This window comes from Leptinotarsa decemlineata, unplaced genomic scaffold, assembly GCF_025532065.1.
Source record: "Leptinotarsa decemlineata unplaced genomic scaffold, Ldec_3_MD MMD2_tig00003335_RagTag_RagTag, whole genome shotgun sequence".
NCBI lineage: Eukaryota > Metazoa > Arthropoda > Insecta > Coleoptera > Chrysomelidae > Leptinotarsa > Leptinotarsa decemlineata.
In genome coordinates, this window is record NW_027412587.1 from 4,862,775 (window position 1) to 4,890,614 (window position 27,840).

General features: G+C 34.3%; 2 protein-coding genes across 2 annotated transcripts; one reads left to right on the forward strand and one right to left on the reverse strand.

Moving 5' to 3' along the window:
* Window positions 1-179: 179 nt before the first annotated feature.
* On the forward strand, window positions 180-15,556 carry LOC111504852 (nonsense-mediated mRNA decay factor SMG7). The gene is made up of 11 exons (XM_023159564.2): window positions 180-403; window positions 460-676; window positions 1,654-1,931; window positions 2,765-2,950; window positions 7,407-7,786; window positions 10,371-10,514; window positions 10,618-10,810; window positions 10,871-10,995; window positions 11,102-11,319; window positions 13,637-14,476; window positions 14,642-15,556. Exons 1-11 carry the CDS (start codon window positions 372-374, stop codon window positions 14,882-14,884), a joined length of 2,856 nt encoding a protein of 951 aa, XP_023015332.2. The 5' UTR covers window positions 180-371; the 3' UTR covers window positions 14,885-15,556.
* A 5,176-nt stretch (window positions 15,557-20,732) lies between these two features.
* On the reverse strand, window positions 20,733-27,639 carry CkIIbeta (casein kinase II subunit beta). The gene is made up of 6 exons (XM_023159557.2): window positions 27,454-27,639; window positions 27,169-27,244; window positions 27,012-27,114; window positions 22,344-22,535; window positions 22,098-22,287; window positions 20,733-21,643 (listed from the first exon to the last, which is right to left on the reverse strand). The coding sequence occupies exons 2-6, from the start codon at window positions 27,238-27,240 to the stop codon at window positions 21,535-21,537; spliced, it is 666 nt and encodes a 221-aa protein (XP_023015325.1). The 5' UTR covers window positions 27,241-27,244; window positions 27,454-27,639; the 3' UTR covers window positions 20,733-21,534.
* Between the last annotated feature and the right edge of the window lie 201 nt (window positions 27,640-27,840).

A 27,840-nucleotide genomic window follows, 5' to 3' on the forward strand; every position in this document is an offset into this window, starting at 1 on the left:
AATCGCACAAAAAACATTACGCTCACAAATTCAGAATAAGGCTCAATAGATAGCAAACGCCAAAACAATAAACAAACTTCACATTTTCAGCGCTGATTGTCGTTTGAGTAATCTCATCATCATCATATCGGTAGAATAGAAATTCTTCTTTGACATATTGACAGAAGACAGAATGAATATCAATGACACTGACATTTGAATTTTAGACAATTGTTAGGTTCAGTGTTTAGTGTAAAAAATGATTTTTAAGATTTCCTAGAACAAATGTATAATTTTTTTTCTCGACACTTTGCAATAAATTTTCAAAATGATCTGAACTTTTGAAGATCGGCTCATATTTCCCTCACACCTACATAACCTCTAAATTTGTAATGGGTTTCAAAGCAGCTGTTCAAGTTTTGAAGTAAGTATCTAGAATTCCTTCTCTGCGAAGAAACGATTGATTGATTCTTGATTCAGGCAAGCTGACGAATTGAAACTCAAAGTCTCTGGAAAATGCGATTGGCTCAATAGTGCTGAGCCATGGACAGATCAACAAAAGCTTCAAACCATTTATCACCAAGTACTGGTTCTCGATCTTGAGTATGCCCTCGACAAAAAAGTCGAGCAAGACCTGTGGAATATCGGATTCAAAAATCACATATCGTGTTTGCAGGATTTGGCTAGAGACAAGAAGGTAATAATTATTCAATATCACTTCAACACATCATATCTAGACATTGCTCTTTCATTCAATATCTGTATAGATTATTTCAATTTGGTAAACGACCCCCAAAATCTCTAATGCAATAAGTTATGATGATGTCTCAAATAATCGACTGTAGAAATGTTCAAATGAATTTTGTTACCCTTTGATATTACTCAACAGTCTCTCTGAGGAACATGGAATGTTACCTGAAAAACTGAAAATAGCATTGATTACTCCTGTTTTTTTGTCATCTAAAATGTGCCTTCCACAATAGACTGTATTTCACTTGAAAAAAGAGGGGGCATTCTATTTTATAATGTTGGCTATACTTACTGTCGAATACATTGTGAACTGTGAAATATATTGTGAAAATGCCTATTATTAGGTCTAAGGTTGATTCAAGTACACTAGTTACGATGTATTCAAACTTTTGTCTTCAAAAGGGTAGCCAACCGTCCAATATGAAATATATCCCTTTTGTCGAGTGAAATACAGTACATTGATTTTATTGAAATTAAAAGTGGTTGACGATGTTTCTTGTTGAATGTTACTGGACTTCCATTGTATAAAAAGATGTTAACATATTTGAAATCTATGGAGAAACAATGAAATGAAAGTGAATGAAATTATAATCTTCCATATATTTCAAATCTGTTACCTCCTTCCTAGACAATGGAAGTCTGAACTTGTAGCATTCATTGAAAAAATTGAAAATTTTGATAATAAAATTCACCAACCCATCTCTGAGACAAAGAATTTTAGGATTGAATTCTAATTTGTTGTAAATTAATTAGGAGTCCGTGTTTTATACCTGTATTGTAAGATTAATTCTGATTGTATGACTTCTTGTTATTCTTTTAAAATATTTTCAAATAATTCAATACTTTTCAATGAAAGAAGTGAATAATTTTTTTTCTATTATTACAATCTTTTTCATGAATATTGATTCTAATGCCCCATTGTAGAACCCACAACGAGCCGATTGTCAAGCCCTTCTCACCTGGGCGTTAGAATCAGCGTCTGGATTTTACATCACCCTATTACAAGAGCTGTGCAATACTTTCGACGTTGATTTACCTTTCCGAAGACGAGGCAATGTTTTTGGTCAGTCAAATCAGAATTCGGAGCTTTCCGACTTACCACAGGCATCTTCCTGCCTGTATATCTGCCAGTATTGTCTGGTTCACCTCGGAGATATTGCAAGGTACAGGAATCAAAGGAAACAAGCAGAGAGTTTTTACCAGTAAGTAGGTCCAGAATTAGTTTTGGAAAATAGTTTTTAGTGTTGAAACTTATTTATCAGTTATACGCAGAACTGAATATCACGCCATAATAAAATCACACTTGAGATATGGAATATTTTTTGAGGGTATGTACTACTAGCTTACTGGAGTCAGTTATTGAATTACAAAAAAGACCCATTAGAAAAATTTCTATGATGAATCTATGTGACTCATGTAAGCAGGTTTTTTAAGACAAAAAATACTAACAGTTATAGTTCGATACCTGAGGTTGCCGTTGTCTGATTTAAGTGGCGATAGCAACTCTGTTAGTTTTGTTCAATCGACAATTGATTTGTGCCTTTGTATCTGGTTCTTTGGTTGTGAACTTCTTCGTCTTCATTTGCCAATAGGATGTTACATCTTGTGAAAAAATATATTTTGATTTTTGAAAATACTTCTCATTACTGCACTCACCTAAGTAATAAAAATAATTTAAAAGTACATTTGCCCTCCTCTGAACTCATTAAGGACATAATGTTAAAATTTACAATCATTTACCAGGGTATGTTGAAGAAATCAGCATGAACATTGATTTTCAGTAAAAAACATCAAAACATTTATTGATGAGCGGAGCAGGTCTTGGTTAATTTTAATGAATTTATCAATGGACAATTCTGAACTAGAATCAGTTATATATTCTCTGAATATGCTATTTCTGTGAGTTTGCATTTGTATGTATTTTACATAATATCTTTAGATGTTACTGTTAATTTTATCATCCTTCAGGCTTTGTCAGGAGGAATTGATCTTTAGGTTCTAAAGTATATTCATTATTATTATCATAATTTTGCAGTCAAGCCATAATGGTATCGCCAACGAGTGGTCACCCCTATAATCAGCTTGCCCTTCTGGAGGCAAGTCAGGGAAATAAATTATCAACAGTTTTCTACTACATAAGGGGCATAGCTGTGAAAAATCCTTTCCCAGCTTCGGCAACAAATTTGCTGAATACTTTGAGCTCATCCATAGATAAAGACAAGTAAGTTATATTATACAATATATCCTGTAATGTAATAAACAAAAGAAGAAATGAACCAAAATTTTCAGTTTTTTTAAAAAAAGTCATTCCCTATACAAATTTTTGCTTGCTGAATATAATTCACAACACAACAAAGTTTTTGTTTCGGGGTTGAAATTAGATGATTTTAATGTATTTCCACGTGTTGAAACCGAAAGTGACCATAAAAATTATATATTAGCTCTTGTTTTCAAGATATAGTATCATTATATTATATATATATATATGAATATTGAGTTTTCAACAAATGAAATATTTCATCACCAACAGTTGGTACACATGTTTGTTTACATAACACCCCTCTCATCAGCTGTTCTTAAGTAGTAAACATAACCTATGTGAGTTTGTCAATTGTACGCACGTGGTTGCTATTGAAATTATCGTGTGAAGTTGATTTTTAAATTAATTTAAGTGCTGATCTGAAATGCCTCGAAAGTGTGTGAATTCTGTCGATAGCTTTTGCTATATATGTGGTGAAATAACATTTAAGGCTCAGAAACGTAAAATGACACCTATCGTTAAGACAGCCTATGAACATTATTTTGGTGTGAAAGTTGGGGACCAAGATAAATCATGGGCTCCTCATATATGTTGTAATTCTTGTTCCGTCATATTGCGAGAGTGACTGAAAAATAAAAACCGGGCAATGGCTTTTGCAGTACCTATGGTTTGGCGTGAGCCTACCAATCATACAGACGACTATTATTTCTGCTTAACTCCTCCCATTAAGCAAGGTTTATCTATGAAGAAAAGAGGAACGGTTAAATACCCTAATCTCCCATCTGCTCTTCGGCCTGTACCACACTCAGACAATTTGCCAGTCCCTTCTCCACCCCAAAACTATGAAATTTTAGAGGAAGGTGATGAAGACTGTTTAGAAGGAGCAACCCATCCTTCTACATCCTATGACCCTGATTTTGAGGTAAGCGATAGGTCTAGTGATCCGCACAGAATTAGTCAAGCAGAGTTGAGTGACCTTATAAGAGATCTTCGCTTGTCTAAGGAAAAGGCTGAGCTGTTAGGGTCAAGACTACAACAGTGGAATCTTCTAAAACATGATGTGAAAATATCTCAGTACAGACAGCGTCAAAAAGATTTGCTTCCTTTTTTTGAGAAAAAAGAAAACCTCGTAGTTTGTTCTGATGTTAATGGTTTGATGGACTGCTTGAATTTGGATCACACTCCATCTGAATGGAGACTGTTTATAGACTCTTCAAAACTAAGCTTAAAAGCTGTACTTCTGCATAATGGAAATCAGCTACCCTCTATTCCTATAGGTCATGCAGTTCACATGAAGGAAACGTATATAAATATGAAAACACTTCTCCAATCAATCAAATATGAACAACACAAGTGGCACATCTGTGGTGATCTGAAAGTTATTGCTATACTCCTAGGAATGCAATTAGGGTTCACCAAGTACTGTTGTTTTTTGTGTCTGTGGGACAGTCAGGATAAAAAATCTCACTATAAAAAAATGAACTGGCCTACACGAGACCTAAACCCTAATGAGAAAAATGTAGTTTACGAGCCTCTTGTAGATCCTAAGGATGTTCTCCTTCCCCCATTACATATTAAGTTGGGACTAATGAAAAACTTTGTGAAGGCCATGGACCAGGAAGGACAAGCTTTTAAGTACTTGAGAGCAAAGTTTCCCAGGTTGAGTGATGCTAAAGTCAAGGAAGGCATCTTTATTGGGTTATCACCCCAAAATTAGTAGAAATTGACTAATTTAGTGTAGGAAACATTCAAAAAATATTTTTTTGTTGTGTTGTGTTATTAAAAAAAAACTAAAGAGTTAAAAAATTCTATAAGTTCTTCAAGTTTGGATAGTAATTTTTCTTTGCTATGAAATTTACTTTTCACTTAAAATTTTGGTATATACTTTTGATTTTGTATACCTTTGATTAATTACGTCACAGACAGTAACTTTTGAAGATTTCATTAGTTCAAAATGTTAATGACAGAACAAAATATATGAATATTTATTTCAAATTACTTCCAAATATAAAATAAAACATTTAAAAAAACAGGGTAAAGTGAAACACCACCACCATTACGATTTTTAGACTTTGAGATAATTATAGATGCTGAAATGCCTATATTATATTGGAATAAAGGTAATGTGATTGGAATGTAAAAATGAAAGTTATCAAATAACTTTCTCAAAAACAAATTCAGTGATCACATATCAATATAGTGTCATCAGGCGCAAGACATAAAATTTAATGTTGGCAAGGTACATTTTGCGAGGCCCTCTGATGGTGCAAGAAGAAGGGTTTACAGAATAAAAAAACAACTTGAAATTAAACAATTTTTTATTCATTAGGAAACGGTGACCAACATTTTTACTTATGTATTATCTTGGAACAGTAAACAACAAAATTGAAAATAAAAAAAACGACTCAAATGTAATAAAAAACCATCATGTCAAAGTCACTAAAACTGCGGCTATTTACTCACTTTACTTTAATTTGAGAAACAAAAATTTTCTTTTTTCTTTTTGTTGAACCAGATTCCCATTTTTTCCTTTTATTCCTATCTCTCTTAGTGCCTTAACCTGATATGATTGTGAAACTATGAAAAATGCACCAATATTGTGTGCGTAACCTGTATAAAAATACTAATAACATTTGTAGATATTTGTTTCTTGAGTATAATTACCTTTAAGGAATGACTAATTTGTTTGAATTAAAATTGGATGAATATAATGCATAATAATATTACTTTGTATATTACCTATTTTAGTATTTCAGACATAATATATGTTTAATACAATATAAAATGCAAAATGAAAAAAAGAAGGTGAATTTTAGCCCAACAAATCAAAGATATGAAACAAATAATAGACATGATTTTCAGTCATGTAATGTTTTGTAAAGAAAACTATAAAACATATGAGTGTAAGTATAATGAATACTTCTTACCTTATTAATAAAATAAACACAGGTGATATATTTTTTCTTCACAACAGAATACGAATTTGTACTTATCAAACACGTGTTATCGTTTTAAAACTATGTGACACTATTATTTATTCTCACATCAAATACTTTGAGAAATCTTAATATTGGAATGTGAAGCGAGACTGCGTTTCCATGCAATACTTTGATTGGCTTTCTATTAAGAGGTCTCTGACCGGGTATTTCCCGTGATAGCAGCTTAACGCTAAGTAATGTTGCCAGACTAAATAGAAATGAATGATCAGAAATTATGAAAATGAGAACTTTTTAATTATTCAATTTTATGATATAATGTAGTTTATCATTGAGTGGACACATAGTCATACTACCTTTCGGCAAGGACACACACACAAAAGGACTCTTTTACCTCCCTCTCACTTTACCATAATTGTAGAAAATGTGATGATATGGAACAATTTTCTCAGATAAAATTCACTTTACTTTAATAAAAAAAATTAATTTTTCACTTAATTAATCACACTCTGTATGATATATCATATTTTTCAGCAAGTAAAAATTTCTATACTAAATTACTTAAAAAAAAATACATTTCTGTTCTGTTTCCCCTCCTGTTGGACATACTGTGTACAGGATGTTCCTTAATGATATGTGAATATTCAAGGGTATAAATCTACATGAGAAAATAATGATAGGTTATATAAACTAGGGTCCAAATTTACGAAATTACGAAGTGTTGAAGTTTTGAGAAAACTGTGGAAATTATTTAATAGTGTGACCGCTATTTCCCGGGATTTTTTGGCCGTGGTCTGCAGGTTTTTATGCCAGAGGTTTCGTCTACTATTGCGGTATACATTATCAAAGGCGATGTGGTAAAGATCGCATTGGCCGAGTTGGTGCTGCAGGTATAGAAACCTGCAGACCACGGCCAAAAAATCCGGAAAGAAGCTTTCACGCAGTTATCTCTGGCCGTGAAAGTTTACATTCTTTGATCAATTATTTAATATTTCCGAAACTATTTGGGATATTTTAGTGGTATTTGGTAAGCAGTGTCAGTTTATATAAGTTTATATTTTTCAGTAAAAAAATGATTTTCAACTTCAAAACAATAACAATTTTCAATAATTTCTCCGACATTACAAGGGTTTTTGTTTTTTTTTTATGGAAAAAGACGTTTCGTGTTAGAGAAACCTATAAGGACTTTTTTATCCCAAATTGAATGAGAAGTTCAAAAATAAATTTTATTTGAGATAAATCCATACTATCATCATTTTTTTTCTTAAAAAATATTAATAATAATGAGTCAATTCCCATACTCACGTTCCTGTTGAAATTGAAAATTATTTTTTATCAGCTGTCACTGCTTACCAAATATTACTAAAATAACGACAAATGGTTTCGGAAATAAGATGTTTTCATGTAGATTTACACCATTGAATATTCGCATATCATTAAGGGACAACCTGTATAGCATTCAATGTTAATTTGTTTTGTAGCCCTTCTGAGAAAATCCAAACGAAGATGACTGTAAACGAGTTTATCCAACTATTTCTCTGTACACACGGTTACTTCCACACGTGCTCAGAACTGAGACAGGCCGAGTTATCTGTTAAAAGCCTCAATTCCATAATGACCGCCCTCGTTGCAACTCAGAGCTTCACCAAGGACGCTCTCATCAAAATAACTATTATCAATTTGTATGCTTTGAATCATCTGGGGACAGATCAGAAAAAGTTGAAAGATCTAACTGCTGATGAAAATAAAGTTAGGGAGCTAGTTATGGAACTTATAGCAGGGTCTCTGAGCGCTTTGTTGGTTCCGGTGCACACACTGAAGATGGACGATGGGTTAATGGACTATTATGCGTTACCGGCTGGTATGTACAATTAGTATCCAATGTAAAATATATATATATTATCTTCTGAATTTGTAATGATATTCTGCTTTTTTTATAATTCGTAATTCTAATTTTGAAAAGGTACTAAAAACGTATAAAAAATGTGTTGAGTACTATGAAGTCTCAGTCACATGTGGTGTCAAATTTTTATTGAAGATCGAAAATAATATTGCCTCCAAATAAAGTTCTAATTTTTTGAATTCATTTTTATGCATCCTCCTATAGTAAGGATGATGTTATAATAATTCCTGATGTATTTTATGGTCAATTTATTTTGATGGATAAAGAAAATATAATTTCTTCGCCTTCTTTCGTCACACATACAACAGAGATTTTCACTCTTTTAATTGGATAATTTCCTAACACGTAAAAAATCACAGATTGTACTCTTAGATATACTCTGCGTGGTTTAGATTTATAAGACTTTTTTTTTAACACAATTTTATTTTAATTTTCTCTAAGTAGGTTGATTTATTAGATATGTAGATACTAGAATAGTTAACTTTCTGAGGTTAATATATTGTATACAAATTGGGGGTTACCCGTTGAATAAATAAATAAATGAATAAATAAATAAATACTCAAACCTGAAAATTTAAAAGTTTAATATGTCATCTCTCGGAGGAATAAGTCCAGTCATCACCCAAAGACGACTATAGATACTAACAATCGAAACGTCGTGAAGTAACTTGGCTTGAAATCTTTTTATTTTTATTCCTTTTTTATTGATCAATTTTCAGTTGTTGCTTGTATTTTATTGTAATTCAATTTCAGGGTTTTTTTTTTGCTTAATATGATTGTTATTTTCAGCTATTCATTTTGATTTTATAGATTCTTTCAGGGATTTCAAATCATTTTATATCATATTAGACAATGGGAGCTTGAACTAACGAAATTCACCATGAAACATTGTCAACCACCTTCAAACAAAGTCTAAAAGTTGTTTTGAACTTTATTCTATTTGTCCTGATACTTACCCTCCCAAAAATTGGGGTAATTACTTTCAGAATCACACTTTTTCTTGAAGTAAACTATGTATTATCATAAACAAAACCCGATTTGAGAAAAGGCAGATTTCTTCAACAGTGTTCTCTACTTATTTTATTTTTGGACTCTTCATCATATCCCCAAACATATCTTGCTAGACAAAGCGTTATGGTTTGACTACTATCATGTTTACTGAACAGAAAATAATGACTACTTCAATAGTACATTGTTGGCCATGAAAATGTTCCACAAGGTAGTAATGTTGAACATTTGTCTTTCTGTTATATTTTGATGATTTACTTCAGTGTACTTTATTTCACGCCTGTCGAATTTTCAGAACCAGAACTCACGCTGAACACTGATTTGACCAATATCATTGAACTTTAGTCTACTATCAATGTTCAAACCGAAAAATTTTATACATTGTGTTTCTTTAATAAGTTACCAAAACTAATTTTGACGTTTATAATTGTAATCTTATCGATATTGAAGTTATTATTTAAATCATAACATTGCACAACTTTTATTATGTCTTGAAAAACTGTTTGAGGATTTCATTGGTTATTTCCATGACATAAAAAAGGTACCCTCACACATAATTGACTTACCCGCATTCTTCAGTATTTCAACGTTTTTAGCAAAATGAATTATTGTTATCATTATTTTGATACATTTTTTGATGTTAATTGTAATTAGATCATTCAGGAAAACGAAAATAGAACAGTATATGTTGATGAGGACTCGATCTGTGGGATGACAGAAGATTAATTTCACGAATATCAGAGATATCTGAGGCGGAGTCTCGTTTATCTTTGATATTCGTACCAACTACCTACACAGTAGGGTGCGGTTCTAAATACTTGTCGAGCGACCCTAGAACCTGCTATATGAAATCAGATATGCGTCACGTGCTCTTTGCTTCTTCAATATGACTGACATATTTTTCATCCCAGTCCTTGCAGCTTATTCTTAAATCCCAGACTTTTCTGGTTCCTTCATCTTATTTTTAGAGTTATTTAACATTTCTTGAAGGTAACATGCATTTTTGAAAGCTTGTGTGTTTGTGTATTAGTTCAGTCACGTCATCATTCCGCCGACTTGATTGGTGAAATGTACATCGAGAAGAGTGTTTCAGTTCTGGCGTGAAGGAGAAGTTTTTTGTTCGATTCATTTTGTCTGTAACCTTTCTGTCAGTTACAAAATCACATAAAAACTGTTATAGAACAGGGTCACTATTTTTCGGGTTTGAAGGCCGTCGATTCTTGAAATGTCTTCCTGACGTTTCGCTGGCGCGAATGGCTAGCTTCTTCAGAGGTTTATACATTCTGACTTCATCTCCGATGACTGGATATTACGGCTGCGTAAAACGTAATACGCACCTGCTTTACGCAGCCGTAATATCCAGTCATCGAAGATAAACTCAGGATGTATAACCCTCCGAAAAAGCTGGAAACTCCAAAAATCGACGGTCTTCAAACCGGAAAAATAATGACACTGAAAACCTCGACCGCGAAAGTCTTAACCGTTTTGCTATAAAACAGTTAGGAAAATCATTAACTCTGTTTGTCTTTTACAGTGAAATTTTTGCTGTACTTCATCCAAAACAATCCTACCGTACTTAAGGAGAAAGTTTTCACAAACAGACTGCAAATTTGGCCTAGCCTTGTCAAACTATTGAATAATGTGCAGAAACACTTGAAAGGGTTCAATTACAACAAATGTAAGTGGCTTTTGAACGTTTTGTAACATCTTTTCTAACACCTGTACCAAAAGTCGCATATCTGAATGTTAAACAAACTCAACTTTTAGAAACTATTTTCCAGATGCAAAAACTCCTCTACCCGAAGACAAAGCGCTGCAGGGTTTTCTGCCATTGGCGAACAATTTCAAGGATTTCAACTTCAGCGAGGACATCGATGACATCAAACTAGAAAGGCTGATCAGGATGAACCGCCTCGTCAGTCTCAGCGAGTGGCTAACCGAAATTGACGTGAACGGTAACAAACTGATACTCAAGTAAGTTCTATATTTGAAAGATTATCACTTTTAATTGTTTTGATCCAAATTATCTTTCAGGAACGAAACCAATGGTGAGGTTAGTTTTGAGCCAGTTTGCATCCAGCCTGACCCCACCAACGCTCTTCTGGAAGAAATGAAATCGTTCAGCTTGAAGGAACCTTCAGATGCGGATCACAGAAAAAGTGAGTGAACCATTTCTATAATAAAAAAAAGGTGTTTCTCAAAGTTAGGTACCGGTGCCACAGTAACTCTTCAATGTATAATTGTGGATTATTTTCTGTGTTGAAGGTCTGGAGAAGAAAGCTGGCATTCTGAAGCCTCAAGGATCTTTGGAAAAATCCAGGGAGGAGAGGGAATTGCTGTCTTCTACTTCCAAAGATTTGACGGTCAGTAGCATTTTGAGCATTGGATCGTTGAATATTAAGGCTGAATCCATGAAGATGAAGAGGGGGAAACAGAATGTTGCCCTTCAGTCAATATTCAAGAAGATGGAGGAAAATAAACAGGTGAGCGGTAATTTTTTTTATATTTTTAGAGTCCGTTAATTTCACATATGTGCTTATGCACACAAAATTTGTTAATACATCGTATATTTAAATTGAAAGGGGTATATTTGGCTTTCTACTTCTCCCTCTTAATACAAAAAATGTGAGAATCTTCCAAAGAAAGGAAGGACATCAAACCAAGTAAAGGAAGGAAGCAATCAATTAAAAAAAAATTAACTATATACAAAGATGTGTAGATGTTTCAGTTACTAGATCTTGTGTTTACAAGAAAACTATCAAAATCACCACGGAGGCAGCTATAGCTACCTGCGTGACATCCGGGTCCAAGAAATTTTACAAATATGAAGGTTATTGAGTGTCTTGATATAGATGCAGAAGTTAATAATCGGACATATCACTCAAGAAAGTGGCAAACCATAGACACGTGTTTCGGGCTGTTGCCATCATCAGTATGGTGCAGCCAAGTGTAAGGATGGGCAACACTTGGTTACCAAAAGAAAGAAATACAAATGCACAGAGCCACCAGCAGGAGCCAGCCGCACATTTGTGGTTTCAGTTAATAGATCTTGTGTTTACAAGAAACAAGGAAAGTCCTGATTGGTCGACGGTGTGCATGTTTGTCGAGAAGCGTTCCGGTTGATTGGTGGGGGGGGGGTGAGGCACATTGATTGTTGTTCTGGGAGGTCTGTTTACCGTTGACGATGCACCGGCCTTGGTTTTTCATATGATGGATTTCCATGCAGCTGAGAGGTAATGTGCTTCATCTCTCTTGTTTAGACTGCCAATCTTCTCAATTTCGATTGCTTCCCTTTTTTTATTTATTTATTTATTTACGGACTTGCCATTATACAATGAACACATAAATAGTGTGACTGAAAAAATAAACAATTGAATAATAGTATAGAATACCATAAAAAAACAAATATTAATTAATTATTAATAATAATAATCAGCAGTTTCTTCATAGTAGGTCAATACGTTTAACATGATTTTTAAAAGAGTACAAGGATGAGTCAAACAAATCAATATAGCTGCTGTTCTTATTTTTTGCTAACCTAAGCATTCTAGTGATGGTTTCATTTAGGCCATAGCTAGTAGAATGGTAAGGAACTTTTAACCACTCCGAAACTCTGGTTCTTCTTGAATTTACATTGAAGTTAATCATTTGTGTTAGAAATGGACAGTTCATATCACCATTCATAACTTTATGAAGAAGTCATAGATCAATTTCAGCTCGGCGGTGCTCCAAAGTAGATAAATTCAAAAGAAGCAGAATGTCTGAGCACTTTTCATTATGGTTTTCTGGTGCTGTATACTGGCGATCTGTTTGCAGCTTTTGAAGTCGATGTTATGACCTATATCAAGTGGGTGTTTGTATAGAGCTGAGATTGTTTGTTGTGAAGTGATAGTTTGTTCCTCTAATCTGACTAATACTCGTCTATTTGTTTAGCCGACGTATTCCTCGCTGCAATCTCCACAAGCGATCTTATATATATGCCTTGGTTTTTTAGGTACACTTTGTATTTTGAATCTGAAGTCCGGGTTTAACCATGTTTAGAGTTTTTTATTTTTCGACGTTTCGGCTTCGAATTTGAAGCCATTTTCAAAAAATTATGGTTAGACTGAGGTCTCGATCTGCCTACTCCTCAGGTCTGGTCTCCGCAGGGGTCTCAATCTGCCTACTCCCAAGCGTCGATAATCATTAATGCCAATAATCTGAATAACTTCTTTAAATCAATACCTAACGTATTGGTCTTGTATGCCGACGAAACAAATACTTTCCTCAAAATAACTGATACTTCCGAATTGGACAACCACGTTAATGAAAATTATACAATAATTGATCACTGAATGCCAAGAAATAAGGTAATACTAGACGATGCAATAATTTAAAGAGGATAATTCAAGAATTTCTAGATGAAAATTTTATTAGTGATGAATATATCAATCAACTTAACAAAAAAATTCGTTTTGTTATGCGTCATAGAGTTCTGTTGGCTGTAGTCTGCATGTTTCCATGTCTGATGATTCGTTTATAGTTGCGGTAGACATTATGAAATGAGATGAAGCAACGAACGAAGTGCTTTAGTTGTCTTGAATGTGTATAATAAGTGCATGTATGGACTGGGAAAACAACTAGAGCACTTCGTCTGTTGTTACAGCGTCTACCGCAATTGTAGACGGAACTGAAATCCTCCAGACCACGGACAGTCAACACAGTTTTCTCCGGCCATGCTAGTTTACACTTTTGTCACACTTTTTGTTGGGTATATTTCAGTAAATTTTGGAGGCACTTCTGTATGGGTATTTTTTCCAGGTGAAATTCACCGTGGACGAGCCGGAAAAAGAAAAGTCCGTCAAATTCGAATCTTCACAGTCACAACAGAAGCAAACCCAGCAGCAGCCGCAGCAGCAACTCAACCAGTCCCTCCGAACGCAATCCTTCAACCAGAACCACCCCGCATTCCCTGTGCCACCCCCCTCACAGCCCGATTATCTCGCCGCACTTCGGAACGTACCCAACATGCAGATGGACAGTCCCAGCAGTTACCAGTACCCGAACAAGGAGTCGGGGTTGTCCGGAATGGGGTTGCAGATCATCCCTCCTTACCAGAACATGAGCACTAAGCCCTTAGGGATAAACCTGAGTCAGAAACCGCCGCCACTGGGGTACCAGCCTCAGCAGCCACAGCCACAGCAGCAAACCGGCTACATCCCCAGCTCCACACCATATCAGAACGCCTCCTATCCCTCCTCACACCCTTTCAACGTGTGGAAGCGGGACGACTTGCCATTGATGCCGAATCCTTCGTGGTGGCAAAACAACCCACCCCCACAGACTCAGCAGAGTTACCGCTCGGAGTACCCCATGAACTTCCCCTCTTATCCTCCTCCTCCTCCTCCTAGCAGTTACCTTCAACCTCCGCCAGGTGGCGCGATGATGCAGGGCAAGTCACAGGGGAGTCACAGCAGCGGAGGGGATTTGTTCAGCTCGCCATGGAGTAACTATTCGGCTAGTTATGTGAACGACGCTAGCGTTAATAACTTTGAGAACACCAACCAAGGGATGTCAATGCGGCAGGCCATGCTGAAGGAAGCAAATCTTCCTTGCACCGCTGTTGGACCTCCCAGGAGCAATATGGCGAGGATGTCTAATGTGAGTTGTTTTGCAATACATTTTTCTAATATATTTTGCAAAAATGATCTCTAGAAACTTTCAAATATATTAGGATTTACCTTTAGGATATTAGTCGAGTTCATAAGTGAAATTTTACAAAATATGCTGTTAATGTTTGAAATAGCCTAAATTTTTCAATTTCAGCCGCCTCCACCAACTCAGGAAAAACCTTTTGTACAAACCCAAACAACCATGCCTGGATATTCTTTATTTAACAATAGTTGGACTCCGAATCTGGCCGGCCAATTACGCAACAACAAGCCTCAAGAGAACTTGACAAATCACATGCCGCAGCAATCTCTGTTCAGCGGCCACGGCCCCAAATCTTTGGCGCAACTTCTAGAACAGCAGAGCCAGTTGAGCAAAAATGACTTGTTGAAGCAATAATTACGAAACTCTCGTTGAGAAGAAAATTAAAAGACCTTTCAGAGGTAACAGGTTGATGACAGCTCGACCCTGTCGAGATTGACAGAAACAAGGGCTAATAACACCATATACAGAATTTACTTTGCTGTATTTTCGTCTTTGAACTGTTCTGTGGATTTTATATTTGACTTTCAGCTTCTTAGTCATTTGAGGTTGTATTATATTGTGCATTTTTATTGCTCGATATCACAGCTTCTCCAAGTAACTTCCCCTAACAGATCTTTCAACTATGTCCCCCAGTCATTTAGCAATTTAATAATTTCGCCTGATTTCAAAGTATTTACTACTCAAATAACGTCTTTGATATACGTAGGGACCAATAGTAGGCTCGGTGAGGTACCCTGCGGGATACCTCGATAGTCTTAGCGGGACTTGCACAAGAACGTTTTTTATTCTTATCTTTGGAGGAATAGGACTGAGTTTGAGGTTGAATAGTGGTGTAGTTTCGAGATATAACTGTTTTAATTGAGACTTTGTAGCAGCGTTAATAATGTGTGATCAATTTGGACTTGTACTAATTATAATTGTATATTGTTGTTAAATTTTATATCATTGACGAATTATTTTTAATCGTAAATTCAAACAAGTTTTTATTGTAATTTTTTTTTGAAAATGATAAATTTGATACTAGCATTCTGGAGTTTTATTTCAAGGTGTTTTTATTTGTTCAGATCCAAGTGACAGGCTAGGACTAGTTTTTGGAGAATATTTAAATTAAACTTGAATATTTTTGCCTGCTGATCAAGAATCTGGAGTTGAAACTTTATACTTCGGTTTATTTTCAGAGATGCGGCCTTTCAAAAGTCAAAAAATCCATTTCGTGAACACTTCCGATAATGAAAAATGACACCTTGTTAGATCTCATACAGTGGACCTTCATTCACTTGCCACTTCTATTTTTTCCATCAAAAAGGTTAGTTTTTCCAGCAGAGTAAATCGAAAAGATAAGGAATGCCACCTTTTTTTAGTCATTCAGAATGTGCGTTCCTCAATTCATATCCATCTTGTTTGTTGATCCTAAGAAAAATATAATATTTATATTATATTCCATATTAGTATTTTGTGACGTGTTTCAAAGAAGGGTGAATTGAAAATCTATATTTATTTGCGCAACTAAACTAACACATACGTTCTGGTGGTTTGGGTTTCTGGTTTTATTCCATTGACGGTAGGTGTGGCTTTGTTGATACCGTAAGTACAGCACAAACTTGTGAACCTGAGTCTTCTGGAAGAACTCAAAAATGGTTTAGAAGAAAGCAATACGACCCAGGAAAGATAATGTCAAGATAACTCTAAATAAATATGTCAAAGGAAAATCTTTTCTGCCCTATGTGAAGAATGTTACAATCTGATCAGGTTAGCTGAAGGTCTCAGAGAGTCTATAGGAATATCAGGGGTTCACCGAACCCCTTGTAGCTGAGGGTCAGTCTATATACCAAGAAGAGAAATGTGAGTATCCGGCTAACTAAACACAAGAGAAATTGTCCCCAGTGGCATACTGATCGGCAGTAGCAGAGCATACAATTAGAGAAAGTGCCCATGTTATCACGTTTGAAGAGACACCCCAAATGCTTGACAGAACACAGAAACTTCAACTGAAAGAAAACAGGTATTAACAATAATAAAATATGGCTAACTACATTCAACTGCTCTCGTATAAGATCTTTCAATTCTACCAACAGAAACTGAGCCTCGCTCATCATCAATCAATAAGAACAGAGACTCAAACCAATACTGTGACATAATAATAATAATAAAGGTCTTTATTATTTTCAAATAATATACATATAGATTTTAACATTGTATGCAAAAAATAAAAACATTTCTGAAAATAAAGGGCGAAGTTCATTTTCTGCAGACAAACGATAGTTTTACTACGAAAATGTACGAAAATATACTTTGAGAACAACCAGAATACTTTATTCTTTGCCTTATCTTATCTACCCAATCGTTCATAAAAACCTGCAGACCATGATCAACAAACCTTGAAAATAGCTTTGATACAAACTAAAATTTTCAAAATTTGGCAATATAATTTTTATTTTGTGTTTGATCTGTGATGGTAGAATGGAATGAACTATTGCAATACGCACACATAAAATCTTTCTTACCCTTATTTTGATATCAATGCGACTTGTTATTTCTGAAATTGAATGTTCATTTTCAGCTATATAGTCAAATGTTTACACTCCTGCAAAATTTCATTTCGGGTAGAGAAGTGGATTGATTTCAATTCAGAAGCTCATAATCTTCTACAAAAAAAATACTTGCAATTTATTTTTTTGGTTCGAAAAATCACAGAGTTTTAGTCCACAATCTCATATTTCTTGTTATAGGAAAGGTCACAAAATGGGTCTAATTTTAAATAGATTGCAACTGAGGAACAGTAAATTGGTGACAATCGAAGTTGGCATTACTGATAAAAAGCATAAAATACATACCAGAATTGGTACTATCAATTTGTAAATTCTTAATTTGAATTTCATCTTTTAATGATTGATAGTTTTCAACTAACGCTTTGTCAGTCCACATCAAGGCCAATATTATTTTTCATCCTTGCGACTTATGCAAAGTAATGGGACACAACTCACAGAACTCGCTGACTATACAGAATCTTGTTTTAAAGGTGGGCATTTTGTTTCATTGAGAGCCCAAAAGCAAAATTTGTGTATAGTAAGAGGGCCGCCCTATGAGTTTTGCCACTAGTGAAACATGCGGTAGTTTGTAATTGAAAATAGCTTAATTGTTGTTCAAAGCTTCCTCCATGATAGTCAATACACCTGCTTTCGCTTAAACCACTCATTATGGCATCCATACCACTCCAAAAGTGATACCAAAACATATATTTTAAATCAGCCTTCTTCTTCTAAAGTCAAAAATTGTTGACCATGCTGTTCATTCATGATGTTTGAGAACAAAAAAAGTCATTAGGAGCCACATCAGGATTTTACTATGGATATTTGAGAGTTCCTATTGTCATGATGACTTTTGACAAACAAATGGTTGTGTACCACTTAAAATTGACTGTTCTAATTTTCTCTAATGATAACTGTTACCACGTGACCAGTTTTTCCGAGAAAAAAAACAGGGACGATCATTTGTTTTGAAGTGCTTCAAGTGCGAACATATGCAATTCATACCAACACCCAGGGATGCCTAAATCTCACGCTACGTCATATATCATTAACATCAGTGATGTTCATCAGTGAGCTAAGTACAATCATGCGGCAACTAGTAGCCAACAACCAACAAAAAAATCATAGCACAAAAGTGTTTAGTTATATTCCATTATTTGGCGGGTTGGCTAACCTTGTTCATCTTCCACTGCCTAAACCACTGTGCATGCTGTTTTCGGCGAGTGCATTGGCTTGGGATGTGGGGGTTGAGCAAACCGGCCATCGGATGCCTGCTTCGGGAATGACAGAATCACTTGTGGTTCTGTTATTCCCTAACTGAATGGCATCCCAACGATGGCTTAATCCTAAGGTGTGTGTATCCGTGCCGAGAGGATGAATGACACTGAGACCGAGAATACCTATGGAGAATACCTGTGGTGGGTGAGACCTTTATGGACATAGTAAACTTAAAAATTCTTTCTGACGCTGAGTCTATAGAGGAGATGGATGTCAAGTTTACGACTCCAACTGATCTTCCTGAAAAATTAAATCCAGGAGCGAGTCTACAGAGGAGATGGATGTCGAGTTTACGACTCCAACTGACCTCCCTGTAAATTTAGTTCAGGAGCGAGTCTATAGAGGACATGGATATCGAGTTTACGACTCCAACTGACCTCCCTGTAAATTTAATTCAGGAGCGAGTCTACAGAGGAGATGGATGTCGAGTTTACGACTCCAACTGACCTCCCTGTTAATTTAGTTTAGGTGCGAGTCTACAGAGGACATGGATGTCGAGTTTACGACTCCAACTGACCTCCCTGTAAATTTAATTCAGGAGCGAGTCTACAGAGGAGATGGATGTCGAGTTTACGACTCCAACTGACCTCCCTGTTAATTTAGTTCAGGTGCGAGTCTACAGAGGAGATGGATGTCGAGTTTACGACTCCAACTGATCTCCCTGTAAATTAAGTTCAGGAGCGAGTCTCCAGAGGAGATGGATGTCGAGTTTACGACTCCAACGGACCTCTCTGTAAATTTAGTTCAGGAGCGAGTCTACAGAGAAGATGGTTGTCGAGTTTATAACTCCAACTGACCTCCCTGTAAATTTAGTTCAGGAGCGAGTCTCCAGAGGAGATGGATGTCGAGTTTACGACTCCAACTGACCTCCCTGTAAATTTAGTTCAGGAGCGAGTCTACACAGGAGATGGATGTCTAGTTTACGACTCCAACGGACCTCACTGTAAATTTAGTTCATGAGCGAGTCTACAGAGGAGATGGATGTCGAGTTTACAACTCCAACTGACCTCCCTGTAAATTCAGTTCAGGAGCGAGAGCTGCGGCGTACGCGGAATATGTCTCAGTTGGGGGAACTAACCCCCATGAGCAGGTCAGCAAACGTTTGCTCTCAAGTGAGGTTTCACCAAAACCAGAGGCGAAAAAGCCCTACACGGCTGAATCTAAGGCATCGTCAGGGAAGGTTGTCGTGGGTATCAAGGTGGGAATCTTGTAACTTGACTATGCGACTACATATACTTTGTGCCTGCCCCGCTGGGGACCGAATCAGGTCTTTAGAGTTCGGCAGAGCCGTACTCTTACCATCTGACCTGAAAGACCACTCACCATACAAACTAATCGGCTTCATTAAAAAGCAGGGTTTGTTTGGCCGAGCGAGAATAGGTGTGAGCCACAATAAACCATTGCGGGTTGCGGTGGAGGGTCGAATAGACCCACTCACTTTGGATCTAAACTGACCTATATTCCATTATTTCTTTGAAACAATTTTCAAATTACTGTAAACAATACAAGTAGCCTCCGTATCATGTCATTTTGAGTGAAAAAAATTCCAAACCGCCAAACTTGATGGTAAGGTTAGATTTTATCTAGCAATGCCAGCGTTGCCAAGTCGCAAAACTAATGGAGCAGCCTTCTTACTAGAAAATGAACTTCCTTTTTATATAAACTAATGAAAAGAATGATTTGCACCCAGAAAAATGTATTTTTTAGTGTTAATTATATCATCATTACTGAAATGCAGTTATATGAAGTTCCCTTTCAACAATTTGGGGGCAGCCTTCCCTTTATATGCCACATGTTAAGATTTTAGTTTTTTCATTCCAATGACTGGCCAATAATATGTATTAGTTTTTTCATATGGAAAATATGTTCTCTTCATTCTGTCAACAGATTTATATTTTTTCTTTAACAAATAGTTAATGTACAGTTTTAAAGGTGAAGGTCAACATTATTATTTCAACAAACCAAAACTTTCAAAATACAAGTGAAAAAATGTATATTACTAAACCTCAATAAATTCCGATAAATTTAGTAATGGTATTTTTATTCTATTGATTCCGTGATGCACCTAAAAGGCATAAAAGGAAAACCAATATTTGGTGTCTCCGTTGGTTCTTCCTCATTATTACAAGAATTTTTTTTTCATTGATTATATACTCACTCGCAACTAATTTAGATATAAAACAAAATTCGAAAGCAACTGAAAGGGTGCCGAAATGCAATACAGGCATCTTTGCCTAGGCAATTTCTGCTTCTTAACCAGATGCTCCTATATAGCAGTAACCTAAATATATGTGTTGTTATCAAAAAAGTTAATAAATTGAATTGAATTCAAATGACAAGTTTTTTTTCGTATATAATTTGAGAGATCTTTTCATGATAATAATTAAACAACAATCTATAATTACTAATTTAATAATATTAAAACCTTAGCAATACAGAGGTATCCACTGTTTGCCAAAATTCATGGAAATATATACAAGTAAAAACGAAAAACGAGATTTCATAAAAAAAAAGATATTTCAGAATCAATTTTGGCCAACACACACAGCACTCTGTATTTATAAACAGGGTTGTACATAACATAAATAATAACCTAGTATTTGATTAGCTTTTACAAACAGTGAATTAGGAAAATGAATGACATACTATTTATATTGAAAATCTCACTGAAATCGTCTCACAAAAGTCAAATAAAAAACCATGAATTGCTGAAAAATTGTTTTTAGATACCGATTCACTAAAGAATAAAAAGTTAGAATATTTTGGTTCTTCTAATCATTGAAAGTCTGCTTCTCAGAAATAATTCAAAATGCCTTCTTTATTCTGGAATGAATCAGATTCTTATAAAACAAAAATAATGCTTACAAACTGAGGAATGTAAATCCTTTACTCATCTTCAAGAAACATTTTATATTATATATTCATTTGATGAAATGAAGGATATTTTCTGAAAAACTCATATTTTCTTTTGGTATTAGTTTGACGACTTTTGCGATTCCAACTTCGACCCCACTTGTTTGAAATGACCCCAGAACAAAATCAGCAGACTGAAAACTCCTCAACTGTTTCAATTTCATATATAAAATAATATATAACTACAGGTCACTCAACTGATAAAAAGTAATACAATTCCTTCGTAACACGTTTTAACTATGGTATTTTTTCAGTTTGATTACAATTCATCAGATAGGTCCACTTTTAGCGCTTGCCGTTGTTGAAATTCAAACTTCTGAGAGGGGTCTTGAATGTAGATGCCGCCTGTTGCTGCAACTGATATGCCAAGGGGTGTATTTTGAAACCGAATAACCTGAAAAGTTGAAATTCGGTTAATATCTGAAAATTGTCACAAGAAATACCACCAATTTTTATAATAGAAAAAAATGTTTTTAAATGGGACAACCATTTTATTTTTCCAAGTCTAGTTGAAAGTGCGATACAAAGAGATCTAATAAGACGATAAACATTTGAGCAGTGTATTGGCAGTGTAGTTGTAAAATGAAGTTGACTTTAATTGTACAGTGTGGTCAATTATTGTCAATATCGAAATATCACGATTATTGTGAGATTTTAATATTGAGTTTTATGGAGTGTTGCTTGGTTTTTAATGGATGTACAAAGCTAAAATTTGTTTTTATGTACTTTATAGAGTATGTTCGTTGAAGAGTATGTATGTTAAAGAGAATGGTTCAAATCAAATATCTGGGAAATATGTGGAAAAAAAAATTGGCACAAAAAAGATAACACAAACAAAATTGTCTCACCTAGGTACGAATTGATTTGTGGGACGTTTAGGCCTATATTCTGGATGCACCATAAACAACATGTGTGGGAAACCGGTGCCGAAATAGGCTCCGTCTGTGTGGTGATGTCTCGACGATTTTGGTGTGTACACGTCCATACATTTCGGACAGTAAGATTTCACCATCGCTTCTCCGGGAACATCAGATAAGCCTATCATAAACAATAATCAATAATACAATTTATAGGAGATTTATATTGGAACAAACCTAATGGTAACATGGGCTGTGATTCGCAATATACCCTCGGGCAGTATCCAAAGTCTCCTGACTGGTATTTCTCTATCATCTGCGCAATTCCACGATTTGTTAAAATATACCTAGCATGAATTAGTCCGTACAGCATTTCAGCTGCTTGTTCTATCAGATCTGATTGGTTAGGGTTATCATCTAATTCATCATCTACAAATAAATTTAATGGAACAGGCCAATACTTGATGAAAATCCATATTAAAATTTTGCTAATAAAGTTTCATTGAAGATTTTTACTATAAAAAATTCACAAAACCAAGACACATGTTTGGCTATCCAATAGCTTCCTGGAGCAGGAACGATAAATTACTTGACTGTATAATATTGACAATCGAGGAATTTTACGTAATCCTAAGTGATGAGAATGAAAATCACAGTACATCAACTTAGTTGCGCCAATCTTGTATAAAGATTTCATATTTTCACAAAATAATAATGTCAACATGGCTTATAATACCAATAGTAACTTAATCATCCATATCAAAAATAAAGACAATCATCAAATAGATCACAAGTTCGTAAATTGTCGTGTGGATCTCATATAATGTTTTACACAGGTCAAAATGGAAAAAAAAAATAAATCAGGTGTAAAGAATACAGAAATAGCTTCTCGAATAGAAAAACTGATTTAACTTGAGCTACTCACGTTTTTATGACTCTTATGAGTACAATAAAAAATTCAAAACTGGGTTTCCAGAAGTTTTAAACTCAACTTTCTGGACAGTATGGAAATTAATAAATCACATTCGATGTGATGTGTTCTTATCAGGTAATTATTAGGAACGCTATTTAATGTTTTAATACTTCCCCATTTCAACTATTGTGGAACTATATTGTATTTACTAAAACAAAATGAGATATATAGACTAAAAAATCTACAAAGTAGAAGAATACGAATTCTATTATCTTGTAATCGATGTGAATCTATTCAACACATGCTAGCAGCCCTGAACTAGACGTCTATTTTTGACATTAGTGTTCATTCATAAAACTAAGATGGGTCTAGCACCTCCATATCTTCCTAATAAAATAATCTATGACTACCAGATTCATCCACATCAAACAAGAAACAGAAATAATTTTCATGTTCCACAATTGTTGAAAAGCTCTTCACCAAATTCCATATTTTTTAAGGGTCTAAATGCTTTTAATGAATTACCTGTTTATATTCAAGAGGCAACCTCTCTCTATACCTTTAAAACAAATTCAAATCGTCATATGTTGAAGTAACCTGTATCTATTTAAGTACTGATTTTATGCTATTGCATTTTTTTCAACTTTTAGTTGGGATTATAACCCAAGTTGAATGTGTTTTGTATTTGTCATGTGTTGTATATTATAATTATATTTTGACGAACTGTATATAATTAACTTTTTTTGTGCTTAATAAAGGATCAAGTCAGGGTTTCCCCGAATTTATTTGGCTTGTGATATATCTGTTATTTATCAAGCTACAAAAATGAAACAGGTTTCGAAAGACTTCAGAATGTTTAGAGATAAACTTTCAAGCGTAATTGAATAGAACCAGCCGATACTTGATGAAATTCCATATTAAAACTCATTAATACAGTTTATTGTATGATTTTCACTATAAAGGGTTTTTATTGTCCATCATCCTGAATTTCCATTTCACTGTAACATTTCTGTTTCGGTATCCATAATTATGTTTTATGCTCATCACATGTACTAACTAGCAGGAGAAAAATACATCTTTCAGCTGATAAATGTGAAGTACTCTCTTGTTTCATTTTTCTAGTATTAAAAATAACAGAGATATCATTTGTTAACTAAATTCTGGGACACCTGTATAATAATGATTAATATATTGACCTGCTCTCACTAGGACTCAATAAATTAAGGGTTTCAAATGGTCTTTTTGGGTACTTTAATCTAGCCTAGAATTAATTATCGAATTGGAGTAATGGTTGTAGCTAGTATTGTTTGGATATAAAATGTTTGTAAACAGGAGTAATTTATTATTTCTACAAAGGGAAGCTATTATATAGTACAACAGGTGTCACAGTATTGGAAAACTTGTTATAGTGAAAATCTTAGAGTATTAGTTTACTCTGAGATCAATTCCTCACCTCTCAATTGACTCAACCTCAATAAAATTAGCAATTTGTAGCAAAAGAAAAATAATTATTGTGTTACTACTTTTTTACATGGGGGAGAGATTTGCTAACTAGCTTACTTAATATCAAATTAGCACAGCCACTCTAGTGTCTCAATATAACTTAATTGTTGAAATTTCTATTACTAACATTTGTCGAATAATTATTGTAACTCAATTGATATCAAAAAAGACCTAAAATGTATTTCTTTAGAAATAGTAAAAAGTGCCAAAATTGATTTGTGGTGTATCTTCATAAAAAGATTTTCACAAAAAAAAAACATCACCTAGCAATGTATTCATTCATTCGTAATTCTTTTTTTCAATAAGCAAAATGTCGACCAATTGTCTGTTTCAACATTAGTTTATAAAAAAAAGTTGTTGCCTTTTAATATCCTTTCAAATTGGTTGCTCTGTTAAGTTACTGTTGTTGTAGTTGATCCAAGTACAAAACATGTACTTTGGCCAAATTCTGTGCGCTGTTATAAATAACCCAGCTGCATCAATATGTTCTATGACCATATGAAAAATGCTTTCAAGTAATGTTTTTTTTTCATAATTGACTGTATAGTTGGTCTGAAACTTCTGAAATAAATAGATTTGTCAGAAAGGTGTAGATAATAGCACAAATTTAAATCAATTTTTTTTTTGTCAAACTGACAAGCGTATAATAATAATAATGCAATTTATTCACGATTCAGTAACATCACATGGAAATTAAGGTAAACAGAATTAAATTAATAAATAGTAAGTCACTAGTAAAGGAATCACTTGAGCATACCAGAGTAACGTAATCAGCAAACGATGGAAACTCTATCGATCAATAATATAATAATGGAAAACCCTGTGGAAAACCATGATATATTCATGACCATAGTATATTCATTTCAACTCTGAACTTTTTAAAAGTTAGATCCACACACTGATGCAGTTGGATGCAAAGCTTACACATGCTCCATCAACAAAGTCTATGATGAAAAACATGCTTTCATGTAGTATCCTTTTCTTCTACAAGTGAAAAACGGAGACAAAACAGTTAACGTTTGCATTTTAATCAGCAAGAGTTAATGTTTGAATGATAGCTTGCACTCGTTACATTAAAGAGAGATAGCTACAAAAACCTGAGTCATCAGCTATTTCCTTGGATTTTGAGACGTATTACTATCGTATACCAGTTTAATGATATTAATTGAATAGTTTGTATCGTTTAAATCATTTTATACTAAACAGATATTTTAACATCTGTGGGAATTTCATATGTCATTAAGCAACAGTTATATCGTAATTTTACATCTTAACCTCAAATTGGGAATGGCTCTGTCTAATATTTCACATTCTGGAATATTTGAATTGCCCAATACGGAAGATGAAAAATGGAATAGAAAATATAATGTATTTACAGAATAACTATTCAAAAGCAGACATTAATTTTTATGAAATTGGCCAAAAATTATAACATGGGGTTATTTACCTTTTTCTGAATTTCAAAAATAACAGCTATTCTTTATTAAAACTATTCATGATAATTTCATTCATAATATAGAATTCATTTATTGTTGGAAATTTGTAATTATTATCATAAATGTTGTTATTGGCTTTCTCTAAGTAATGCGTGTGAGCAACAATAAACCCTTGGGGGTTGCAGTGGAGGGTCAAATAGACCCACTCACTTTAGACCTAACCTAACATAAGTAAATGGGTCAGTGTATTAAAAAAAATCTTCATTGAAAGGTTGAACTTGTGAATGAACTGACCCCTTAGTTGATGGAAATTATCAACACTATCAAAAATAATGATTAAAAACAAATTTCACAAAGATTCTATTATTTCTAAAGGCAGCAATAAATAGTAAAGGCTGACCTATAATTCTTATATACAATAGTAAGTTACCTTACTTAATTGGTTAATAGTAAATAAGATATCAGGTTGAATTCCTAAAACAAATTGCAATCTCACTTCTTGGACAGCAGGTGAATTTTGAGATAACAGGTAGAATTTCTAAAACAATTACACTCTCAGTTCTTGGATGGTAGGTAAATTTTAAATATGAATAAAGTTATTGGCATTATGAAAAAAGGTTTGATGATGGTGATGACAATAATTTTAATCATATTCAAAATTTACCTACTGTTAACCAATCAAGTGAGGTAACTTACTGTGTATATAAGTCTTGCAGGCCAGTGTGTGCTATTTATTACTACAGATGAAGCTACATTGTTAACTACAGTTTAATTATAATCATGGATAATTGAAAGGTTGTATTGTTTAGAGCAGAAGCTACATTTTCTTTTCCAAAAGTACCTTTTGTACCCAAGTACCTTTTGTACTTAGTTTGTCAATAGGTATAGAATGAGACACATAATCCAAGACTTTGAAAAAGTAGGAGCATAACAATTATTCTTCTTTCATGATAAATTCTCTGCATTTAATGGACAATTCAAAGAATATTTCACTGATTTTACTGCAGGTAGATAACTTTATAGGTGTTGAATCAAGGTAAAACCTTTACTAACCTGGTTCTAAGTCTAAAATCATATCCAGAGCTTGCCTGTAGTGCGGCACTTGTTCATTTAACCCCGTCAAATTGAATTTGTCTTGGATATAATCTTCGTCCACCTTGAACAGAGGTATGTGAATTTCAGATAATTTATTATGACAAATTTTACATACCTCGCAAAAAAACTCGTTTCCTCTCAGACCGCAGAACCACGAAATCCATGATACCTCCTCTGAGCTGCTCATTTTTCTACAAATAAGGAAAACGACCAATTAAACGGGGAATTACTTCAGAAATGGGTGTTACAAGCCAATGTTTAGATTAGTTTCGTTGACATTTGCTACAACCCCTCAATACTTTTTCACAATATTACAGCTAATCGAGAAGCCCTGAACCCCAGTAAATTCGGGAATATCCTCATTTAGCGTCTACGTATAATATTTTTGATGTATTTTTACCTTTTTGTACCTTGATTAGCCACGCTTACGTTAACTTCATCTACACGAAAAGGAAATCGACTCTCTAGTCAGTAGTCATCTGCACGACAGATGTTTGAACTAAAATTTGGTGGGAAATTTGAACTCGACGCAGTGAGAGATAATTTTAAATTTTACGAAATTTATTAATTAAAGTACTTGATTAGCTAGGGTGACTTATGTCATAACCTTTTATCTGTTTGTCTGAAAAATACATCTGGATTTTTCGGACGGAATTACACAGTAATATGAAAATAGATAAAATATACTGCCAACGTGGATAATCCGAATTCAAGGTTGTTTTTGAATATAGGTCTGAATAATCTTTGAGTATACACTAAAAAGTGATAACCAAATGCCTGTGCACTG

Bases quoted from the DNA above. Each gene is read 5' to 3' on its own strand.
- LOC111504852 (XM_023159564.2), top strand. From the start codon at position 372: ATGGGTTTCAAAGCAGCTGTTCAAGTTTTGAA. The intron at 2,951-7,406 runs GTAAGTTATATT...TTTGTTTTGTAG, and splicing joins TCATCCATAGATAAAGACAA to CCCTTCTGAGAAAATCCAAA. The intron at 14,477-14,641 runs GTGAGTTGTTTT...TTTCAATTTCAG, and splicing joins ATATGGCGAGGATGTCTAAT to CCGCCTCCACCAACTCAGGA.
- CkIIbeta (XM_023159557.2), bottom strand. From the start codon at position 27,240: ATGAGCAGCTCAGAGGAGGTATCATGGATTTCGTGGTTCTGCGGTCTG. The intron at 22,536-27,011 runs GTTAGTAAAGGT...ATTTATTTGTAG, and splicing joins GATTTTAGACTTAGAACCAG to ATGATGAATTAGATGATAAC. The intron at 21,644-22,097 runs GTGAGACAATTT...TCAACTTTTCAG, and splicing joins ACAAATCAATTCGTACCTAG to GTTATTCGGTTTCAAAATAC.